Source organism: Phacochoerus africanus, chromosome 8 (assembly GCF_016906955.1).
Source record: "Phacochoerus africanus isolate WHEZ1 chromosome 8, ROS_Pafr_v1, whole genome shotgun sequence".
In the NCBI taxonomy this organism is placed as follows: Eukaryota; Metazoa; Chordata; class Mammalia; order Artiodactyla; family Suidae; genus Phacochoerus; species Phacochoerus africanus.
In genome coordinates, this window is record NC_062551.1 from 138630354 (window position 1) to 138645852 (window position 15499).

General features: G+C 35.1%; 1 protein-coding gene across 1 annotated transcript in view; it reads left to right on the top strand.

The window, feature by feature from the left end:
* Nucleotides 1–15193, top strand: part of LRRIQ3 (leucine rich repeats and IQ motif containing 3) — a 186014-nt gene extending 170821 nt beyond the window's left edge. The window contains exons 7-8 of the mRNA XM_047788644.1: nucleotides 7768–8497; nucleotides 14919–15193. Of these exons, the coding sequence (XP_047644600.1) occupies nucleotides 7768–8497; nucleotides 14919–15051 (863 nt within the window). The 3' untranslated portion in view covers nucleotides 15052–15193. The remainder of the gene's footprint in view (nucleotides 1–7767; nucleotides 8498–14918) is intronic.
* Nucleotides 15194–15499: the final 306 nt, after the last annotated feature.

The following is a 15499-nucleotide window of genomic DNA, read 5'->3' on the forward strand; positions in this document are numbered from 1 at the left end:
ACGTGGGATCCTAGCCCTAGCCGTGTCTGTGACCCACACCACAGCTCACTGCAACGCCGGATCATCTTTAACCCACTGAGCAAGGGCAGGGATCGAACCCACAACCTCATGGTTGCTAGTGGGATTCGTTAACCACTGCAGCATGACAGGAACTCCGGCAATTCTATTTTTTTCTGAAAATTGAAAAAATTGCTATACAAAAGAAGAGTATTAAATAGAATTAGATAAATTATGTTCTTATGTGACTCAGTAGTTAAAGGATTAATCCATAACAGCGTCAAGCAATGTTTGGAAAATATGCTTATTTCTATCTTCAGGCATTTTCCTATCAGAAGCATTGATCAGAGATGCAGTACCTAAACTACCTAATGTCACATTTTCCTTTTCTATTTGAGTATTTTGAGTTTCTTTGCAATATTTTATGTCACTGCCCTTCATATTCAAAGGCGATGCCCCTTACAGTATTGGTTGCCTTGTGTATATAGATAGGTGACCTTAAGGCCTTTTCATTTGTATTATACTTATTGTCAGTTTTCTAATTCACAAAGAAGAATGCCATTTGGGGGACTATTTTTACTGAAAAGTTTTTACTGGTAATCAAGTCACTCCAGGTCATACAGAAACTGCTTCTATATCAGATCACTAATCTACCTGACAGATTTGAACTTGTATATGGGTGACTTTTGTGATTATTACTTTTCTCTTGGAATAATATGAAAGAAGCAGAAAAAAAAATGTCACCATTTCAAAGCTGTAATACATGTAGACTTTATACTTGTTTGTATAGAAAATTCACTTTGCAACCTCATAAATTATCATAGTCCCTGTTTTGGCACTTAATGCTGTCAGCTGGATCTAATAAAGACCCTTGATGCCACTGTCAGGTGATACATAGGTGAAGCAAAAAAGGCTATTAAGCAGATAAAATGTGTCAGTAAAAGGGAAAGAGGAAAGAATAAGTTGATGGGATAAGGAAAGTATATATCAGATAATTCAAATGTTCATCCTCTGCTATACCTAAATCTTGTGGTAGAACTCCTTATTTCCTTATAAAACATAAACTGTTTTTGAAAATAATTAATGTATTTAAAAGTCATTTTACATGTATTTTTTAAAATTCTAGTTTTTTGTATAAATACTAATATTCAATAAATTTGAATTTTAACAGGCAGAAACTAAGACTTTTCATGGCAAACTGGTGTGTGTGTGTGTGTGTGTGTATACCGTGTATACCAGGTCCCTCTACATATACTGATTTCTTAGAGACATAACATACCAGGCGTCTATAGCCACAGATTTTTTTTCTCCTTATCATTTGGCTTACCTAGTATGTACATAATAAATGTTGATTCCCCAAGGTTCCATCCTTAGCTCTCTTGTCTTCTCTTAACTTTGCTCATATTAATGCCTAAAATTTTCTGTGCTATGGGCTCCCAAATGTTTATGTCCAGATCTGCCCTCTCTTTTAACATTTAGATTCTGTTTATGTATCCACCTGTTTACTGGACATTTCTAGCAATGAACTGCTGTTAACACTGCTGACTTTATATTTTGTAAAACCAAATTTCACATATTATATTTTTTTCTACATCTGCATCTTTGATTATGAAATTCTTTTTTTCTTGGCAATGCTTTGTTTCATATTCTAATTTACCCACTCAATTTGCAAATTCATTACATTTTCCCATGTACCTAAAATGTGGGCTTTATAATAATACAAATATAAAACAATGTCTTTTTATAAGAATAAACTCAGCTGTTACCTTTTCCAGAACAGTTTTGCTGACAACAACATATCATGACCCAGATGGAGTAAAATATTTTTCTTCTATGATCCCAAGTCACCCCATATATACTTCTGTTTTAACATGTGTGACAGTATTTTGAAGTTACTATATGCTTTACCATTTGCCTTCCTTACTAGTCTTAGAAGATTCTTTTTTAGACTATAGGATTCCTGAGAGCTAGCACTATTTTAATTTTTGAAGACACTGCTTTATAGAAGGTAACTTCATATTTATTTAACTAAGTCAAATTGAACTTACCATTTGTAAAACTGTTATCAATGGAGCTGACCTTATTTTTGTCATTTATAGTTTTGGCGCTCAAAAATTTGTCTGGGAATTATCCCTCAAATCATTCATGTCTTGGCTGCAGCATAGTAAATGCATTTAGAAGTAGTTGTAGATTGTATTGGGTAAGTAAACAAGTGTAAAAGCATGCAAGGCTTTGTAGGCTATGGCAAGGTACTTGAATTTTATCAAGAAGGAATACATAAGCCATAGATCTTTAAAGACACAGTTTTAAGATATTGCTCTGACTTGATCACTGTGTGGAAATGAAGTTATGTTTTGGGAAATGCAGAGATTGCTTAAGAAGACACTGCAAATGGTCAAAGTAAGAGTTGATAGAAACCTGAAGTGATGGCAGGGAAATGGAGAAAAAAATCAGTTAATTTGAGCTACATTTTGGAGATAAAATCTACAGGACTTATTAATAAAATTGATATAGTAAAAATAAGCTATTATGTGTTATTCATTGAGATAAGGAGGGCTGATTTTAAAGGGATTTGATTACTAGTGGAAAATAATATCTTTTTAATATGCCAAGTTTGAAAAATACCTATAAGACTTCAAAGTGGAAATGAAACATCTGAGAGTTATCAACATAAAGATTGATATTTAAAGCTGTGAGCATGATTTGGGAGAAAGTTGAGAAAGATGGGAAGGGTATCTAGTATAAGTCCTCAACACTCCAGAAATTTGATGAAAAGAAAGAGCTTGCAAACAAAACTAAGAAAAGTAATCAGAAAGCTAGAAGAAAAATCAGGAGAGCTTCAGGCAATATCAATTAAAAAAGAAATATCTTTAGGTTATCAGGAGAATTTTGGAGAATCTGGAAAACAGAAAATATGAAAAAAAAAAAGACTTCAAGAAAAAGAAATGATCAGCTTTGTTAAATGCCATTGAGAGTTCAAGAGAGATTAGAAGAGAAAAGAAATTTCCTTTGTATTTATCACTATAGAAGTTTTACAAAGAAGAGCTATAATGGTTGGGAACAGTAGAGTTGAAATTCACATATAAATGAAAAATTAATAAATTAGAAAATTAATAGAAGGTGAAGAAAAGGGCATTGTACAGGGAGACAACTGTTTTAGTAGTTTTCAGTCTCAAATCGATCAGGAAAAATGGAATGGTGGCTGGAGGGCAGTGAGGGTCGAGGGAATGCTGTGGGGCTTGTGTTGGTGGTGGTAGAGATGGTTCCATGGTTTAAACATGGCTGTGAATGATCCATTGGAGAGGAGATAGTAAAAGAGAAAATTAAGGTGACTGCAGAAGCAAAGCTAAAGGCAGATGGGGCCAAAGCACATGGGAAGAATTTGATCTTTGCTGAAAGAAAGGGTGCTTTCTTCATTGTGCCAGGGTAGAATAAGACACATGAACATTCAGACAAGTTTATCAGTTTGGTTATGGAAAGGTGAGAGCACTTCCAACACTTGGCTTATATTTTTTACTATACTGAATGAGAAGAATTATAAAGTCTTAAAACAAAACACACGCAAAGAAGGCTTTCCTGTGTGTTCTGTGATTACTGTCCAGTGGATGTTGAGGGGTGTGACAAAAGTGCTTAACTGTATTTTCCCCACTCTCTACTAAATTATGTGGCTATTTCAACACTATGCCATTGATGGAATTAAAGAGATGTGATAAACTCCTTGTTTTCTATATCAAATATAATGAAGAAACAATAACATATCATTCTTACTCTTTGTCAGGCACTGTTCTAATAATTATATATCATACTTTGTCAGGCTTGTCATATTTTATTAACTTATTTAATCCTGTTAGAACCTTATGAATCAGGTATCTACCCACAGTTATCAGACTGAAACCCAGAGAATTAAATAACTTGCCTACACATGGTAGTAGAACTAGATTTAAATCCAGCCAAGTTATCTCCAAATTTATCTCCAAATTTCATTACTATGTGAAGGATATTGATCTTGAGCGACAGAGTCTCTCTTCCATTCATCTTATCATCCATCCAACAAATATTAGCATTTAATATTTAGTTAACCCACTAGTCTCCTAAAAAAACTTGCTCTCTGAAAATACTAGGGATGGAGGATCAAAAAAAAAAAATGATCTCTACTGCTAAGGCACTTGTATCTAACCTGCTGCTATGGCTAAGAATTACTACATAGAGTTTTAATATAAGTGGAATTGGTAAATTCTTTAAGGAAGGGACTGATATGAGAGTTTAAAATGTATTCTTATTCAATGAATAAATAAAAATGACATGAAGAATCCTTGAAAAATGGATAGAATTTGAACTTATGTAGGTAGGGTAAACAACTTACTGGCCAAAACATAAAATAACATAAGCAAAAGCCCAAAGATGGAAAAATGTGGCATGTGTGTAGGGGGAAAAAATGAGGCTGTTTTCCTATAATATCTAGGCTTAAAAGGTTAAAAAGCCATGAAGATTTTGTTTTGTTTGGGTGGAAGTCATGACATAATTAGGGTGCTAGTTTAGAAGGATAGATATATAGCAGTGAGTGATACCTTGAAGCTGAAATGGAAATTGGGAGATTTTTGTATTAATAGGATTGTGTTCAACCAGCCATTGAGAAAAATATCTATCATTAGCTACAAAGTAATTATGGTTAGTATACACAGTGAAGTACAGCTTCTGTCTTCAAAGAGCCTCCAGTTTCACCAGAGACAAACTTGTGTATACTGGTAACTGTGATGTTGTGATTTATGAAAAATATACTTGGTCTTTGTCCCCAGTTCTGGCATAGAGTTCCTAACCTTCCTAAGTGAAGAAAGCAGAGCAACGAAGATATCTTTTGTAATGTTAGTGAGTGATCATCCTTAGGTGGATAACACCTAAGGATGGGGACTGGTTTCCAGAGGGCCCAACCATATGATTAGCGATTAGAGCGTTAGAACTTCCAATCCCCAGTCAGTTGTCAGTGGCCAGCAATTTGATCAATCATGCCTATGTACTGAAGCATCAATCAAAACTCTACAGGACTGGGTACAGAGAGCTTCCAGGTTGGTAAACACATGGAGATTTGAGGAGAGTTGGGTGCTTAGAGAGAGAACATGGAAGCTTCTCACCCTTTTCCAGCTCCTTGCCCTATGCATCTTTTCCCTCTGGTTGTTCTGAGTTATATCCTTTTATAACAAATTATTAATCTATTAAATAAAATGATTCTCTGAGTTCTGTGAGCTGCTCTAGCAAATTAATTGAAACCAAGGAGAGGGCCCATGGAACCTCCAATCTCTACCCAGTAGGTCAGAAGCACATGTGATAAAATGGACTTGTTGCAGGAAAACTGGGCACGAGAGAATAGTCACATCCCAGGTCTCAGGCAAGTGCCTGGGACAATGTCCTTGGCTATTCACAGGAAAGAATTCAAGAGCAAGCTGAAGTAGAGTGAAGGCAGATTTATTCAGAGAGACACACACACCCTAGACAGTGTGGGGGTATCCTCAGAAAAGGCCCCAGGGTGTAGGGTTGTTAGTATTTATGGGCTGGGTAATTTCATAGGGTAGCAAATAAGAGAATTATTCCAACTATTTTGGGGATGGGGTAGGGATTTCTAGAAATTGGGCCTTTTATGCTGGCCACAGAATTGTCACGGCACCTGTGGGTGCATCACTGAGCGTGCTAATATATTACAAGGAGCATGTAATGAAGCTCAAGGTATACTAGAAGTCAAATCTTCCACCATCTTGGGCCTAGTAGGTTCTAACCAGTTTTTGTCTTATTATCAAAGGCTGTGTCATTCTTTCAAAGTTGTGCCCTGACCCCTTCCCTCTCAGACTTGCAATTGATGTCTGAAGAGGGCAGGGGATGGACAGCCTGGTAGGACTGAGCTCTTAACCTGTGGGATCTGATCCTATCTTCGGGTAGATAGCGTCAGAATTAGGTTGAATAGTATGATATTCACCTGGTGTCAGAGCATTGCTTGGTGGTGTGGCAAAACTCCTCCATTCCATGTAAATCAGAATTGTAACCAGAACCTTTAGAAACAGGTTAGTGTTGTGTTTTTCCATTGCTGGTCTCTCATTCTTGGCCAGCTTTCCCATGACAAGGTTTACACATAAAATCAAATTTGCCTTTAATAGTACCTTTTCTCACTGGCTACCTCAGACCATAAACTTTTAACTCTAGACTTAAGTAGTTCCCATCGTGGCTCAGTAGAAATGAATCTGACTAGTATCCATGAGAACTCAGGTTTGATCCCCAGCCTCACTCAGTGGGTTAAGGATCCAGCATTGCCATGCGCTGTGGTGTAGGTCACAGATGCTGCTCAGATCTGGCATTGCTGTGGTTGTGGCTTAGGCTGGTGGCTACACCTCTGATATGACCCCTAGCCTGGGAACTTCCATATGCCGCAGGTGTGGCCCTAAAAAGACAAAAAGAAAGGAAGGAAGGAAAACAAAACTCTGGCTTTCGTCCATCTGAGTCTCTAGTGCCTTGCTTTTGACTCCAATTCTTATTACTTGCTTCTGGACACTTTGGCTTTGTGTCCTGGCAGATTAACTTTTCTACTTAGCTCTAGACTCTGCTTCCTTTTCTAATGTTAATATTCCTGAGGTCTCTAGTGAAAATTCTACCTATTTGCTTCTTTCCTACTGCCTGACTAGACCACAGGCCCTGTCTTTCTTCATGGCCACCTTAACATCCATAAGTAATTCACCATCAGATTTGGCATTAAGACCTATAAAGACTTTAAGAGAATCTTCTCTTAGAAAAGATAAAATCCTCATGGACTGGAGTTAACAGGGATGCAGTTTTAACAGAGGGAATTTGTCAAATATGGCAAATATCTTTTCTGAAAATTAATAAGCATTCTTTTTTTTAACCTGTATTTGCCAATGGATCCTAAATTCATTGAATTATTTATTTATCAGAGAATAAATAATGAACAACAGTGTGATTCAGGTTATTATAATAAATAGGTTGGCTATGATAATAAACCCAGAAACATATATTAATTCAAACATAATTGCCATTTATTTCTGGCTTCCATAAGAATCCAAATTGGATAATCCTGGCCAGTGAGTACTTTTTCTAGCAGTGATTCTGCAAGCCAGAGTCCTTCCACCTTGTACATTTACCATCTTCGAGAACTTTAGCCTCATCTCTGTGCAGAGGATTAGAAAAAGAAAGAAATATGAGGAAGCACATTGTCTCTTAGACTTGGACTACAAATGACACATATCACTTCTGCCCACACTGTACTGGAGAAGACTTAATCTCACGGCCACAAATAATAACAAAGGAGGCTGAGATTTCATTTCTTCATGTGCCCAATAAAGGGAAAAACAATTTTGATGGCAGCTATTAGTTTCCACCAATGTTAAAAAAAATAAGGTAAAATGAATTACAGAGTCCTTTGCAAATGAGATAATAATAACTATATGTAAAAATAATATGTATGATTAAGTATTAAGTGTAAGATAAAATATTGCTGTTGAGTAAGCACAAGTTAAATAATTGTGAGAAATAATGAAGGAAATAGAGGAATCACTGCATTTCTCTTAAAATGTTTCAATAGTGATTTTTCTCTTCAAAATCACTATTAAATCACAAATTGAAAAGGAACATCAATTGGGAAAATTGCTTCTTAATAAAGTAAATAACAGGTTCTTGTCAACCTTATTAATGTATTTTCAAACCACTTGGGATGGAAAATAAACTGTGCTTAACACTTGTATAATGGATTATAATGCCTGTTGTATGATGTAGGTCAGAAAGAGTCTGAAGATGAAATTGAGGATGAAGAATTGGATGTCAGTTTTAGGATATCAGTATTCAAACTACCCATCTATACTTCAGATTCACTGAAGTATACTGCAGTATTGAAAGTGAAAGAACAAGATTCTTTTCCTACATGTGCCCAGCCATTTTCTACCACTCATCAAAAACCAGTAATTAAAATAAAAGACACGCTTTTGGAGAAGAGCGTAAGAAGAGAGTTTTTTACAACACAAAGAACTGGTATGAAACTCCAAACACTTTGTGATATTGATAAATATGGCTCAGAACAGAAGCAGCAGGAAAACCATAAAAATAAAGTAACAGCTGTAAGAATGGCACAAGTGGCCCAAGAACGAATTAGATTAGCTATTCAAGAAAATTTAGATAAGAAAATATATGCCACACATAAACTAACAGCCAGAGATAATAAGACAATTCAGAATGGTTTACAACGACTCTGGCAGGACAGATCCAACTACCTTGAGAAAGTTAAAGAGAAGAGAGCTCTGTTTCTGGAAGGAAAAAACCAAAAGACTCAAGAGCGTTTATTAATTCAGAACTTAAATAATGAGCGCACTTTTTTGATCAAAGGAATGAATAGAATTGATAGATTGAAGCAGAAGCAGGCTGCCTTAAAAGACAAAAATCTGTTTGTTCAGCAAAAACTGATAACTGAAAAATATCAAAGGGATTTTCTTAAACAAATGAAAGAAATTAGGTAGGTACTGTTTTGATATAATGGAAGCTTTTAAGTTGTCAGGGAGGACGAAATTTTCATCCACCTTCTAGGTTCTCCTGGCTGGCCTGAGAGTTAAATTGACATGAGACCGATGAATAGGAGAACCAAACAAAAGTTTAATAACATGTATGCATGGGGGAGACCCAGTAAAACTGAGTAACTTCCCCGAATAGCTGACACTATCACCTTAAATACCATCTTCAGCTAAAGACAAAAAGACATGTTAAGAGTGTAGAACCAATTATGAGATGTTACCAGGAAAAGTACAGTAATCAAAGGTAAGGTTGTCATATAGATCTAATCATTGTTTTCTCCTTCGTGTTTCTAGAAGTTTGGTCATCCTCCTCTTCCTCAACTTTTGAGTTGTAAAATAGCTCAAAGAGATGGAAAGACACAGAGAACTCTGAAGGGTAAACTAGACAGTGTCCCCAGTAATTTCTTTTTTTTACCCTTTTTTACCTCTGTGTGTCTTTTGCACAATTTTTTTTCCTGATATTAGCTTGTACTTTATCAACCACAGTTTTATCCTGATGATATTTTAAGTGGCCAAACTGTGAAAATGTTTTTTTTTTTTTTTGGCCACACCTGGGGCATGTGAAAATTCCCAGGCCAGGGATCAAACCCATGCCAAAGCAGAGACCCAAGCTGCTGCAGTGACAATGCCAGATCCTTAACATGCTGTGCCACCAGGGAACTCTTGAATATGTGTTTAAGGCTTATCTAGAAATTCTTACTGCTTTTTTCATTTACATTTTTAAATGTTATCATTAAAAAAATAGTCTGTACTAGAAAGGAGCTTAAAATAAGAAGAAAGCATTTGTCTTTTCCTAGTTATAAGCAATTTTAAAACTATTTACTGAGATACTTTATTAATATCTTTTTAAGTATGAAAAATATTTTATATTTTTCTCCTCCAAAATTTAAAAATATTTTCCCCATTGTATATTGTATATGAGAGAGAGAAAGATTTGGGAAATAATTTATTATTATTTAATAGAAAATATATTTTAGAAAAGAGAATGCAAGCTAGTCTGGTATATCAAAATATAAGTCTAGCACAAATCAATGTTAAAGAAATTTAATCAGCTTAGTTTTATTACAGCAAATTGAATGTCTGGCCATCATTAATTTGTAAAGGATACATAGTCGAGTGAGCTTCCTAATGCATCTTAACTGAATTATCTTTTCTTGTAAGCTGCTTCAAAGATATTATCCTTGAAGGCACACAGGAATAATGCAATGTCCTTGTTATGTCAGTAATGTATCCTAAAAGGCATTATTGAGTTTTATTATAAATGTTTTCAAATAAAGATTGAGTATCAATGTGTAGAAAAGATCTGTGGCTCAAAAAAGTAAAGTCTGTCTAGAGACTTTAGGAGTTTTTTAAGTCTTTTTCTGCCAGTTGATTCTTCATTAATGTATCAACCACTTCACCTAAAAACCTTCTGATGAATCTCAATAACTACAGAAGTCATTACCAAGAATGACTGAAGCCATTACCAAACCTGATCTAGAATGAGGAAAAATGAATGAAGAGAGGGAAACTATAAAGCACTAGTTTAGGAAGTTGATAAAATGCCCACAGGAGTATTTAAGAACAAATTAAAAAGAGACTTTGAAATGAAAGAAGTTATGTATCAGGTAAAAAGCTGGTCATTAGTTTCCCCGACTATTCTTATCTATACTCTAAGAAAGTGATGACACTGCTCAGGGCAGAACAGCATCACATCCATTTTAAAGTGGAGTATCATTTAGCTTAGAAGATCTGGCACCTAAGGCAGTTACCCAATTACATCATCTCCTTGTCCTTATTTTTGTCATCAATTGTCCTCCTAGATTACCCTCTTCATTCACTGTGGTCTTTATATCGTGGTTTACAAAGCTTTTCTTTACCCAGCTTCTGCAGTTATCATGGGCAACTTCCAAATTCATAATAACAACCCTCCCAATTGCCCAACCTAAGCATTTTTGGATCCCAACAAACTTTAAATTCATTTTCATAGACTTATGAAAGCCATTTCATGATTTGGAACTGCCCCACCTCTTAAGATTTAATCTCTTATATACTTATTTATGGACAAAATCATCTATCTTTTCAACTCTTTTTTTCCCTCTACTTTCATCACATTTCTTCAAATATATTATGACACTCATCCCTCAAATAACCTTTATTATAGACTTATTTTCTCTTCATTTCTAGTATAGCTTCCATGGTTCTTTAATTCAATTATTATTTTTTCAATTTCATCCAAGTCTTTGACGTCCTTTGCTTTTATTGCCTCTGCCATGCTAGCCACCTCAGCCCCTACCTTGGAATAGTTCAGTTATCTCTCTTCATTTCTTGTATTCAGTAAAAATGACAGGAAGGCATCGGTGACTTGTATGTTTATGCTGATATCAATTCTAAGGCCTCCAACTTTAGCTGTTCCCTCAGACGCTTGCTCTTTCTCCCTTTACCTACAAAAGTGACTTCAAACTTCATCAATTATAGAGCTTCCTATCTAAAAACCACCTCTGACCTCTCCTCCTCAGCAAGTCACTTTATCCCAATGAAATTTATGCTTTCAATCTTGAATTTGTTCAACTTTCTATATCCCTATCTATAAAATTCTACATATCCTATATTTATCCTCATTTCTTTTTCTACTCTCTCAGGATTAGGTTCCCATTTTCCTGTTAAAAGCTAGTAATCCCTCTATTTTTGCACTTAATAAGGCTTGAAATGGATAATGCAAGACCTCTGTGCATTTATGGTCCCCAAGAAAATGCCATGCCCTGATTCCTAGGACTATAAATATGATAAGATACTGTGGGGGAGGAGAAATTTCCCCTCTTCCACCTATTAGTTTCTTTGGCTTGCAGTTAAAATGGCATAAGGTAGATTAACCAAAGAAAATCAAATGTATTACACATGCAAGTGGAATCCACATAAGTATGAAGAATTTCAAAGATAGTAAAGCAAGGTGAGGTATGTATAAATATATATTCTGGACTAAGGAGAAGAAGATAGGGGTCTGAGGCTTCAAGGAGGAGTAAAGTAATTCACACAGGAAGAACAAAATGAGTTAATGTTTAGTAATAACATGTTTACTAGACCATCCAAAGAGAATGGGCAGAGAGAGGACTTTATCAGATGGGGTTTGCTAGGTTCCTCCCTGTGTACATTACCTAAAACTTTTCTATGGTTACCTGTGGGGATAGCTTCTTCCTGGGACAGGCTTCCTAATTAAAATTGTTTTAGGCAGTAAGGGGAAAGTTTAAAAATTCTTTTGGACCTGGATTGTTTTCAGCCTAAAATAATTCACATACCAGAGTGGCACATTTTGGAGAAGCCTGACCTTAGCCTCATCAATATTATACTCGTTGATATGCTACCTTACATGGCAAAGGGGCTCTGCACATGTAAGTGAGGGTTGGCCTTAAGACAGGAAGATTATTCTGGATTATTCATGTGTGCCCAGTATATCACATGAGCCTTTAAAAGCAGAGACAGAAGGGAAAGTCAAAGAGAGTCAAAGTTGGAGAAATATTTTTCATGACATTGTGGAATTGAAGATGGAAGGAGCTATGTAGAAAGAATGAGAAGGAAATGAATTCTAACAACAATCAGCAATTTTAAAAAGAGGGCTTAAGACCTGAAAGAAAACCATGGCCCTGGTTAACACCTTAATTTTAGCCTTATGAGAATCCAGGCAGAAAACTAACTGAGCCACCCTGTGACTGGACTTCTGACCCATGGATATTATAAGATGATAAATGGTTCCTGTTGTAAACCAATATATTTTATAATAATTTGTTCTTCAGCAATAGGAAATACAGACTGTGTTTTTCCTTTACTAAGATTGCTTTGGTTATTCCGAGACCTTTTCATTTCCATGTATGCTTAGATTTTAAAACATTTAGATATAAAACATTCATTAGGTAATGTATAAATTACCTAAATTTGATACATTTAAAATAAATGTTGATCTAAACTTAATCACATGTATATTTAAAACAAAATTAAATGTAATATTAAGTGGATTGCATTGAGTCTATAGATAAATTTGGGGAGAACTGACATCTTAATAATATTGTCTTCCTATCCTTGAATATGGTATAACTCTTCACTAATTTAGGTTTTTTTTTTATTTGGGGGGCAATATTTTATCATTTTCAGGTATAGCTCTTGCATATATTTGGTTTTGTTTTATATTTTTTGGTTATCCCCATACCATGCACCCACTAGAGATCAAACCCAAACCACAGCAGTGACCAGAGCCACAGCAGTGACAACTCCAGATCCTAAGTCTCCTAGGCCACCAGGGAACTTCCTAGACTTTGCTTATTTTTTATTAAACTTAAGTCGAAGTGTTTTCTTATAATATTATAAATGGAATTTTTTTTTCATTATTTTAGGGCTGCATGTGCAGCATATGGAAGTTCCCGGGGTAGTAGTCAAATCAGAGAAGCAGCTATCACCCTATGCCATGGCCACAGTAATGCAGGATCCAAGCTGCATCTGTAATCTACACCACAGGCTCATGGCAATGCTGGATCCTTAACACACTGAGTGAGGCCAGGGATCAAACCCGCATCCTCATGGTTAATAGGTTTGTTATTGCTGAACCACAACAGGAACTCCTGCAAATGGAATTTTTAAACTTCATTGTCCAGTTGTTTGAATCTGGTATACAAAAATGTGATAATTATGTTTTTACTCTTCAATTCTTTTAAACAGTTTTTTTTATGCTTTATCCATAGTTTATAATTGCTATCTGCAGAGAGGCTATTTCAATAAATATCTTAGACTGAATTAGTACCATTAGTTAATTATATGTGCACAGTCTCCTTTGCTGTGACTTCTACTCTGCTTCATGTCCAGATATGACTACTCTCAAGAACTCCTATTTTCAAAATAGTTTCAGCTAATTTTCATTGCATGATTATTAAATACCAGCCTTCCTTTAAGGATTTAAAATATATTGGATCATTTACTCCTTCCTAAACCCTATGATTTGGATTGTTCCTTCTTGAAGGTAAAGAAATGATGCATATAGAGCTTAAACAATTTGTCTAAAATCAGTAAATTGCAGATCTGGATCAAATCCAAGCAGAATGGCTTCACTGTGTTTACTCCAAACCATAAGCCATTGTTCTTCTATATTCAACTGTATTCAACTAATTCTCTATATTCAACATTACCATATAGATAGCCAGGCTCTTTAGACTCAGTATGATCAAAACAGACTCTAATCTTTCTCCCCATCTGGCTGCTCATCTTACATTTTCCATCCTGATGAATACCACTGTAATCCATTCAATAAAATAAATTTTTAATAAGGATTTTAAACATATTAACTCATTTAGGCCTGTTATAAACCCTATGAGTTGAATTATCCCCTTTATAAGATGAAGAAAATGAGGCAGAGAGAACTTAAGTAACTCATCCAAAATTGCATAGTAAGTTGAAGACCTTCTAGACTTAGGCTCCTCTTCACTCCCTAAGTTCATCTTTCTGAGTATACCTCAAAAATGAATATACATATATTTTATTCCTATATCCATATGCCTTTATTTTTCTTTATTTTCTCTAAGTGTTTTATAGTTGCACCATGTCTTATTTATGTTTCCAGCATCTAGGGATAGTGCCAGGCATTATAATACCTAACTCTTGAATGAATGAGGATGAATGAATGAATTCTAAGGCCCATGACATTTCCCAGGTTTGACAGAGCAACCTGGTTTTCCCTTCTCTAACTTAGTGAAAAATCTATATTACTCTTCTAGGGCTATCATAATACCCTAGACTGGGTGACTAAAACAACAGGAATTTATTTTCTCACAGTTCTGGAGGCTAAAAATCCAAGGTCAAGGTGTTACCTCAGGTTTCCCCTCAGACCTCTCTCCTTGGTTTGAAGATGGCTGCCTTCCCATTGTGCCCTTGCATGGCCTTTGTTCTGCGTGCGCACAGCCTTGGTGTTGCTGCATCTTCTTACAAGGACACCTCTAAAAGGCTTTTCTCCAAATACAGTTACATTCTAAGGTACTGTGGTTTAGGATTTCAACATATCAATTTATGGGGGACATAATTCAGCCCATAGGAGAGTCCTAGAAAGACCTTAGATTTGGTGAGGCTTGACTAAGAGTTCTGCAAATCATGATATAGTTTAGTTTAGATGTCTCTTTTGTAGTCTAAGCCAGTGTTTGTAAGAATTCTAATAGAAATCCTGGAAATATTATCCCAATAGGAATATTATTGAGTGATATAATAAAATCTTATGCAACAAGTGGAATTCTATCTTTTTCCCATTTGTATATGCCTATTTTGAAGACATCCAATTATCATTAACAAATGGATTGATGATTATGGTTTTAGCTATTTAAAAGTATCTCATTCTGTCACCTTTTTTCTTTTTAGAGCTCAAGAAATATATAAAAGACACTGTGAAGAAAAATTTGTTAATGAAATGATTGCCTTTCAAAAAGCTTGTGAAAGATTTCAAGATGCTCAAACAAAAGCTGCAACTGTGAAAAAGGAATTTAATCTTTAATATTTCTAATAGAATGACAAAGTGAACTGATGGCAGATCATATTCTGTGGTCATTTTGAATTATGTTCATTATTTTTATTTAAAGAACTTTGAAATAATTATATGAAAGGAGTATTCCATGTCTCAAGATGGTTTTATATATAAGCTCATAAAAATGTAAAGAATAATTAAAATGTTCTCTTTTGATCATAATTTAACTTAATTTGACTTGACATTCCTAAAGTTTCCAGATACTCAGGGAATAATTAAACCCAGTTTAATCTATTGCAGGAAATATTGCTAAGGCATTGCTTGTATTGTTTCATATCCTAAATAGAGCAATCCATAAGCTATTTTCAGTTTCTCTGACAAACTTAGCATAGTAAATTCTGCCCAAGTTACTGACTTTTATTAAGATACTATGTTCTTTTAGTTTCATTACCTGCTTTCATATATTTAATTATATTTC